This window comes from Venturia canescens, chromosome 2 (assembly GCF_019457755.1).
Source record: "Venturia canescens isolate UGA chromosome 2, ASM1945775v1, whole genome shotgun sequence".
NCBI classification, from domain to species: domain Eukaryota; kingdom Metazoa; phylum Arthropoda; class Insecta; order Hymenoptera; family Ichneumonidae; genus Venturia; species Venturia canescens.
In genome coordinates this window covers 5,354,278-5,363,487 of record NC_057422.1, presented here as the reverse complement: position 1 = coordinate 5,363,487, position 9,210 = coordinate 5,354,278, and the positions used below count along the sequence as shown (strand labels likewise).

At 37.9% G+C, this 9,210-nt stretch overlaps 1 protein-coding gene across 2 annotated transcripts; it reads left to right on the top strand.

The window, feature by feature from the left end:
• The first annotated feature begins 612 nt into the window (after positions 1-612).
• LOC122406455 (myrosinase 1-like) lies at positions 613-5,783 on the top strand. 2 transcript variants are annotated; one of them, XM_043411911.1, is made up of 7 exons: positions 613-769; positions 864-976; positions 1,410-1,543; positions 1,954-2,633; positions 3,983-4,133; positions 4,207-4,448; positions 4,706-5,783. In XM_043411911.1, exons 1-7 carry the CDS (start codon positions 732-734, stop codon positions 4,824-4,826), a joined length of 1,479 nt encoding a protein of 492 aa, XP_043267846.1. In that variant the 5' UTR covers positions 613-731; the 3' UTR covers positions 4,827-5,783. The 2 variants fall into 2 exon arrangements, with proteins under 2 accessions (XP_043267846.1, XP_043267847.1); XM_043411912.1 differs by having other exon boundaries at positions 701-781.
• Positions 5,784-9,210: the final 3,427 nt, after the last annotated feature.

Below are 9,210 nucleotides of genomic sequence, written 5' to 3'. Positions count from 1 at the left end.
TTCTCTTCGCAGTACCTATTTTACGTTTATACTTTCACTACCTCCAAGCAGAACAGTAAAACTTTATTCGCATTTTCCGTTAAAATGAACGCGAAGAAAAACATTTGATTTTAGTGTAAGAGGTGTGTAAATGTGACGATTTTATGATTTAAAAAAAACTCAATGGCTCGGGTACAAAAGTACAAAAGTGCATTCGAGCGTGGTTTTCAGGTTCAGTGGGATGTCAACACTCTGCTTTAAGATATCAGTTCTTTTGCCTTGTCAACACAACTTTTTGAGTAAGAAATAAATGATTTCGTACTCTGAACCTTTAGCAGGATCATTTGTCGGAAAATTACGAGCGCTACTAACTCATTCGAAAGTTTCAATAGTTGTTATTTCAGTAAATCTTTCTTTCCTCCGATATGCTAGAGACTGTAAAAAAACGGATATTTCTTTGAAATTATACGGCATACCAACGTACGAGTTCTAATGTATACGATATTTTTCTTCTTCCACTAAATTGAAGCTCACTCGACGAGAAAGCGAAACAAGATCGCGACTCCGTGACGAGCTTGTCTCTCGAATGTTGCAACAAGTGTCGTATACATAAAACCAGTAAATTCCGATAACCTCCGACATGTGGCTGTTACAGAACGACGAGTTTCCTGCGGATTTGAACACGCTTTCACGAAGACTTGGACAGTCAATGCAGATTCGTCTATTTCGCCGGAGTCAACGGCTGCGAGAAAATGCGAAGCTTCGTAATTCTCGTCTTAATTTTTGGCCTGTAAGAAAACATGTAGGACTTGTGCGATGAGTCGTCAAATATTGTTCTATCACGCGTGTGATTCAAAGTGAAATTTTTCTACCTCAATTTTCAGGAGTAACGCTGATGTCAAGCATGACGTTGCGAATTATTTGCGATTCCCCGAAGGTTTCGTCATCGGGGCCAGCACGGCTGCTCATCAAATTGAAGGCTCTTGGAACGCCACTGGTGAGAAATCGATTTTGTTTCTCATACGTTCGAAAATAACTCAACAGTGACACTGAGGAAAAAAAATCACGTATCAACCGCTGTGTGACGTAGGGTCCAATGAAATAGCTAAACAAAAAAAAGAGTCGAGGCCTGTTCTGAAATCAGGCCATCGCGTTATTCCAATTGATAAAGCACGCTATAAAAGCAGTTGAAACAAGTACATTCGCTCCCAAATGGGAATTTTGGTCTAAAATCGAATTCTCTATAAAAATAAATAAAAAAAACACCATAAAAGCGATATGAAGAGGTTGGAAAAATTTTCAAGTTCTCCATATCAATAAAGCTCTCCAATTATTATCAATGAAATTACGATGTTACGAAAAGTCATTGAATTAATTTAATCTGTGTCTTCCCTATGAATGGACGATTTAAAAAATATATTTTTTCACAGGAAAGGGAATAAGTATTTGGGACCATTACACTCACGCCGATAGCAGTCGTATTATGAATCACGACAATGCTGATATCGCATGTGATTCTTACAATAAGTACAAGCAAGATATTCAGTTACTGAAGGAATTGGGAGTGAGTTTGCTCTTTAGGGATAATAATTATTTATTTGCTTTTTTTTAGAATCAATTTTATGCTATGTAAAATGAATCACTAACTTGTTATTTCATTCCATCATCAATGTGATATTAATATTTAAAGGACACGTTAATACTGCAAATGTTCATATTGCTCTCAGATTTTCTGTTTGAGTTAATATGGAAGTATTTACTAATCGATTGCGAAGTTCGCAAATACCCAACGTTTCTTGAACGTTCGATTAGAACGATTATAATATTTGCAGCAAAAAATGTTGGTGGCCAAAACTTTTTCAGTATTTCATTGATATTGAGACTTTATCGTTGCTGCAAATTCTCTCGTTTTCATCACATTCCAAATGTCCCTCCCAGAAAAGTGTAAATACAAATGGAAACTTATGATTTCAGTTCGACGCTTATCGTTTTTCCATCAGTTGGACGAGGATACTACCGACTGGTTTTTCGAACACTGTTAATCGACCTGGCATCGAACATTACAAGAATCTTATCGATGAGCTTTTGGCGAATGGGATTGAGCCAATAGTGACGATGTTGCATTGGGATCATCCGCAGAGTATGGAAGATCTTGGGGGCTGGACAAACGAGAAAATGATCGATTGGTTCGTTGATTATGCACGAATACTGTTTCAGGAACTTGGGCCAAAGGTTAAAAAGTGGGTGACGATGAATGAGCCAGAAGCTCACTGTGTCAAGGGCTATTCTCTTGGTGATCATGCACCTGGTAAAAAAGTTCACGGTATTGCCGAATATCTGTGCACTCACAACGCCCTCAAAGCTCATGCAAGCGTCTACAGATTGTATCAGAATCAATTCAAATCCTTACAAAATGGCATTATTGGTCTCAGCTTCAACATGATGAATTACTACCCGAAAAATCCGAACGTCGATCAAACAGCTGCTGACACAGCTTTCACATTCGGTAACGGTTGGATGTTTCATCCCATATTCTCTGCAACTGGTGATTATCCTGAAATTATAAAAAAACTTGTTGCCGAAAATAGTGCAAGACAAGGCTTCCAAAGATCACGGCTTCCGGAATTCACGACGGAATGGGTCAACAAGATCAGGTTTTTTCTTATTACTTACAACTTTTTTCGAGTTATCCCCGTTGCCTTTTTGCTGTGATGAATCATCGATAGGAATCAATTTAAAACACTTCAAAGAATCCTTTTGATGAGCTATAGCCGAAACCTTTTCTCAGTAGTTTTATTATATGATAGAATGAGAAATGATTCGGAATCACAACTTTCTCAAAAATTGATTACAACATTTTTTAAATTATTTTGGGAACGTTGTCAACTATATGCCCAAAAAATATCAATTTCGATGGGATTTGTGAAGATTAAACACCTTTTAGATGAACAAAAAACAAAGATTTTTCTGAATCAATCATGATTTTGAACACTAAGAAAAAAATGTCATTGGAACAACGAAATGTGGCATTACGAGGTGCCAGCAATGAAATATATCTTCAGAAGGTTAAATGTTGTTAAGGGTGAATGATACAAAAGTCGAAATAATTAGAAATTGATCAAATTTGGTGATAATGTTCTTCAACATCAAGTGCGAAAACACAAATTTTTTCAAAATTTTCTTCTGTTCAGTTATCGAGTAATTACGCATTAAAGCAGATTTCTTATGCCTGGAATGTATACCTATATATATGGAAACGCTATGCTTATACACGTGAACTTTAGTGATCAATTACTCGATAACTGTACAGAAGAAAAATCTTAAAAAATTTGTATTGTCAAATTTGGCACTAAAGAATATGTTCACCAAATTTTATAAAATTCTGATCATTTTGAATTTTTTTATGTTTTTAGCATGGTTTAGCATGGCAACATTGGATCGCCTGTGCAATATATCCTTAAGGAAGTTCAAGCAATATAGAATACCATACGAATAATACATTAGATTTTATTATTCCAAGTTAATGAATTGAAAATTAGCGTGAATCTTCCTTGAACAGCGCTTAATTATGCGTTTGAAAAATTTAGAGAGGTTTCACCGTCTCGTAATCGAGATATTGACTGTTGAAAATGACAGATTAAGCATGGGCTTTTATAGAAGCTTTCGAAAAATTGAGAACTTCAACAATAAATGTCTCAATTTCGAGACGGTGAATCATCGGCATAATCCGCCAGAAGTTTAATACTGTCTTAAGCTTTCTGTTTGAGAAATGTTATTGTGCAACGTTGGAAAATAATTTTTCCATGAGATACGCTTGAACCTCCTCAAACGAACAAAAGAATTTTAGATCCTGCAGATTGATTCCCGCCAAAAACATTGCAGTTAAATAAAGAAAATTTTTCCAATAACACCAATTGTCATTGAATCAACAAATTTGTTTTTCCCAGTGAACGTTCAAAGCGCAATGTTTAGTAATGTATTTGTATTACTGCATTTCTGAAAGAGGTTCCGCGGATTTTTTGGGACTGAATCATTACACTTCTTGGCTCGTTGAGTCCGGAGCAACAGGAAGCGTTCCGTCTTTTCTTCATGACCGTGGTATCTCGAGGAGTCCTGATCCAGCCTGGGAGAAAGCTTCATCTACGTGGCTAAACGTACGTAATAGCAGCAAAACGTTCCTGTTTTCCGGAGCACCCCAAAGCTGAATTGATCGAATTGATTTTCCAGGTCGTACCCGAAGGCTTTGGTGATCTTTTGCGAAAAATCGCAAGTGATTACGGAAACCCAGTGATTTACGTATTGGAAAATGGCGTATCCGACCGAGGAGAAACTCTTGATTTGTTCAGAATTCGTTACTATCACGATTACGTGAAAAGTATGCTCATTGCGATGAATCGTGACCACGTCAATGTTAAAGGATACTTCGTTTGGTCGTTGCTCGATAATTTCGAATGGGATATGGGTTACAGGTGATTGTTCAAACAATTGAGAGTACTCGAATTATTGCTAACTCATTTCGGTTCAAATTGGAAAAGTTTGTTTCAATCGTGCCATTTGCCATTCTCGTTTCTCTAACAGCCATAAAATATTTCTTTATTTAATCAGCTTCCACTATTCGTCAATACCCATTCTCTGACGATAAGTACTAAGCAAGATAATTTAACGCGGAGTTCCATCAATCGAATCCATTAATAATGAAATAAATATTTTTTCTGCTCTATCGCAGCGAGTGCTTTGGCATCGTCAAGGTAAACTTCACAGATCCCGAGAGACAACGCACGCCTAAAGAATCAGCACTGTGGTGGAAGAGGGTATTGAAAAGTCGCCATCTTGAACCAGTTCCCTAGACAAGGAAACTGTGAAATGTTCATTTTTTTTTCAAGCTGCGCTCCATCCAGAGTCTCTAGCATAAACAAAGTTTTGTGACTTTCTTCTGCAGCAGAGAAAAATTGAACTTCGAGATACTTCGTAGAGTATACCAACACATTCGTGCTGCTATGATGTTTAATGCAATAGAGAAGAATAGTTCATTAGGTTTTCATTCGGACACTATATTACTCTTGCTGTAGTAAAAAAAAAACCTCGTCGCCCACGCCAACACAGTCAACAGTAATCCTCGAAAGTCCAATAAAAGTGATAAATCCAACAGATATTCGAAATCATGTGGAAAAAAAACATTTCGATGAATGGAAAATCAGAAAGCATTTATCCGTTCATGGTCGAATGAAAAAAAATAAGGAGTCGATATACAGTTGATTGCGCTGCATGCGCGCCCTGAGTTACAGAAATAACCGTTAACGGCTTCCCTTTCGAAGGGAATCCCGAAGTTCTAGACTTTTAACGAAGTAAAACGTTTATCGAGGCTCTCTGAATCGGGCTAAATTTCCTGAGGGCCCGATAACGAGGACCTGAAGTAATTTTTAAACTGGATGGATGAAAGGAGAGAAATTTTACAAATCTTTCCCTCCTTCTCTCTATCACGCTTTCCTAAATTTCACCAGATATACCGACTTGCAGTGCAATCAAACTACACAATTGTGGAAAAAGCACGCGCTCCCATCACCACCTTTTCATCATAGTTGTTCCACCGGTCGACATTTGATTTTTATAACACGCGACGAGTCTCTCCAATGCCGTTGGCTTTGACGCTTCGAAGACTGTGGGAATCTATCAAAAAGATTTACTCGCCTATACGTCGCACGCAATTTCCACAAAATTTATCAAATTCAAGGCTTAATGACTAAGAATGGGGATTATGCGAGGAATTCAGCGAGGAATTAAAATAAATTGATGCAAAACGAAAAGTGGATTGTTGGAATATTTTCCCTTCGTCATTAGAATCCTACAACTAAAAACCCAATTGCAATCATGCAGCAATTGAATTTATCAGAATTCAAATTACTGCATTAGTTATATCGATGTCAACCAATCGTTAAGGTTGAACTATCGCAAACTTCATTATTAGGTACAAACGTGATATTTTTTTTTTTGATAGTTAAAGCGCAGAGGAAAACGCCTGCAAATTTTTTGGGCCCATCATCGACTGGTTACAACAATAAATAATCGATAAAATTTATAAATTTAACACACAGCTTATGAAGAGCGCGCTCCAACAGAGATTTGAGCCATGAATAAATCATTTTCCCGATTAGATATGTTTTTAAAAAAAATTCCCAAATGTTAAAAAAATAATAAGGATCATTTTGGAATAAAAAAAGAGGTGGTTTTCTGAACAATAAAATTAAAATCTTCGATTTAGTCGAGTAATTACGTAGTTTGTCGTCGTCTTCTGCCACTACCGCTCTGTCTGCGTAGAGGTGGCAACACTGCATAACCTCGAACAACACGGATTTGAATATATGAACTATTAAACTGTTTTCATTGAATAGTGGAATTGAGGGTTCTTATCCGAGAAACAGAATGCTAGGAAAAATAAATTTGTTTAAAGTAAATGTTTCTGGTCAAGCCGAACATTGTGTCGATCCATGGTCAAACATAACCTCCTCGCACAAAGGAATGGTAAACGATAAGTAAACGAGACAGCGTTGCCATATGTATTAAGAGTATGGCTCATTGGACAATGTGAGTGAAATCAGAATGACATTAAAATACTTCATAATAAATTATGTTCCATAAATCATCACGACACACACTTGAAAAATCATGGACTTTTGTGACACTAATAAAATAATATACATAAATCTATCATAGCTAATTTAAAGTTTTCAAAATAATAGGGTGTCTCTTGTCTAGCTGCTGCGATAGGTCCCTGAAAGTTCCCCTAACGAACAAACTGATTGTGTCCTCAAAGACTTTTTATATTCTCTAATGAAATATTCCAACTATCCAATCAACTGTAGATTCAATTGAATATCATTTTATAATCAATGATGATATTTACACAAAAGCTTTGCTCACATATTCCATCGCATTTACCGTCGAAATATGATGCATTTTTGTGTCTGCATTTGAATATTCAATGACAAGCGAGGATTGGACGAATGAAAGTCACGTCCCCTTTATTTTCCGTAATTCCATGGGTCTTGCGTTTACAAATGTACACGTATACTCGTATTCGTATGGGTACGTCTACGATGAAACTTCGTTACGACAATGTTGCGAATGCAGAAGTAACCGTGGCATGGTAGAGGCCACGTTAACGTCATTAGTCGACTCGGTAACATGATTGTCTTATCCAACGAAACGAAAGCAAAGTTGCCTCGTTTCTCGTTGCAGAGACGACTGTCCTTGGTGGTCGTGGCACATGGGGACGTCCAAAAGAAGAACGCTGACTTTAGTGTATATACGAAAAGTGACGAGAGAAGGAGATGGTTAGTTGACTTCTATCTCAGTGGCCCTATTCTTTCCAGTGACCTGGATCCCAACTGCTTAAATGAATAACAACGAAACGACAGTTGTAACGAGAATCAGCATGCACGTTAGTTTGCAACAAGAATTTGTTTTTTAATGTGGTAGACCGAGGGAGCTACTTCATTTACGAACTACGCGTTGGCTTGGGCAACTCAATTCTTCACTTAAAATACAAGTCAAATTCTACGATCCATTGGATTTCGAGATAAAAGTGCTCGCAATGTCTCCAATATTTATGATAAATCAGCACTGGTAATTCTTTCGATTAAACGATTCTTCTATCGATGAAATAAAGTACGACATGATACGCAAACGGACGTATCAACTTAATAACCGGTTATAGCTTTCATAAGATAGAACAGTACATGCGAGGATGGATTGAGGACGTGCCTCCCTCTTTATTTTATTATTATCACTTCTCCCTCGGTCTCCTATTCCGGCTGATACTTTCTCTAAAACGATCGGTGTCAAGATCTTCTTAAGGGAGCTCAGCAAGTCCCATAACACAGAATAAACGTCTCTCCCTTTATTCGTCATCCTTTTTTGCCGCGGGAATGGCATTTCTAAGGTATTTTTATGAGATATAAATTCATTTACTCGGATGTAAATGAAATGGTGCGATATCCTCTACCAATTTACATGATTCTCGTTGAATTTTCTGTATTTTTTCCATTTTGTTCGTGTGACATTGATTTTCCCGATTCAAAGAATTTCACACTCGGTTCCACGGGGCCAATTCGATCGCTATCAACCCGAATGGAGGTCGGATTCACAGCTCGACCCAACTGAAAATTGCGTCAACGTTTATCAAGCCTTAATTCCCCTCCACATTAAGCAGGACCAAAAATAAAGATTATTATCGTAACACAAGTACAAATCAGTCAGCGGAGATCAAATCATAGTAAATTTAATCTTACTGCAAGGGGTTAAACTCAATAGAGAGTCAAGGAAGTGACTAAAGTAGGTGCAGAGGGTCAGGACGTGGACAAGGACGATGAAAAGCTCCGGGAGTAACGGCTCGGAACTGTGTGTGGTAACGGGTTAAAAGAGCTCAAACTTCGGGAGCGTAAAGTGTGTACATAGCATGAGTATAGTATATACACTCCCGAGACGAAGATCCCCCGCGGACGTAGGACGAGAGGCACATATACGTGTATATATCCGCAGGATTGACTTGCATTTCCTCGCGCAGCTGACCCTCCGGGGATTCGTGTGCAACGCGTGCAACTCTTCCCTTCTTCTGAAGTTTTGCTGGGTTAGTTTGAGGGTTGCAGATAAAAAAATTAACAAAAATAAAAAAAAACGAGAGAGATAAAATTGTCCTGGCTATATGAGGAAAAAGCGAGAAAGAATGCAACCAGAAGAGGAAAAGAGTTTAAAGCGCTTCTGCACTGCACACGATTCACCAAAACTCTCTCATTCTTTCCCTTTCTCTCGTTCCTTCTCTCTCTCTGTCTTTTCACTATGCGGCAATCTTTTTCCTCTTCGCACGCCCCTCATTTTTCCGCCATTTCCCTCGTTCTCCCTCTGCAAACTCGCCCAGTCCTTTACGCGCACTTCATTTATTTTATCTATTCTTTTAACTGTCCTTTTGGTCGAACCATTCCCCGGACGATATTGACACGCGAAAGTCGTAGATTCGAGTATTTGCTGAACTTTGATAACGCAGAATTTAATTTCGGGATTGGAAAAAGTTTGCTCTGGGTAGCGCAGTTTTTCTAGAGCGATGACCTCACCCGGTGGAAATAAAAACAAACAAAAAAATGAAAATTCAACGAATTGAAAAGAATTAAAAATCACAGGGCGACGCGATAACTCTCAGAACCTCGAAACTTTCTCCAAATATGCCAGATTTTGAAT

Coding starts and splice junctions, on each gene's coding strand:
- LOC122406455 (XM_043411911.1), top strand. CDS start 732: ATGCGAAGCTTCGTAATTCTCGTCTTAATTTTTGGCCT. Junction 770..863: donor CTCGTCTTAATTTTTGGCCT/GTAAGAAAACAT, acceptor CTCAATTTTCAG/GAGTAACGCTGATGTCAAGC. Junction 4,134..4,206: donor CTTCATCTACGTGGCTAAAC/GTACGTAATAGC, acceptor TTGATTTTCCAG/GTCGTACCCGAAGGCTTTGG.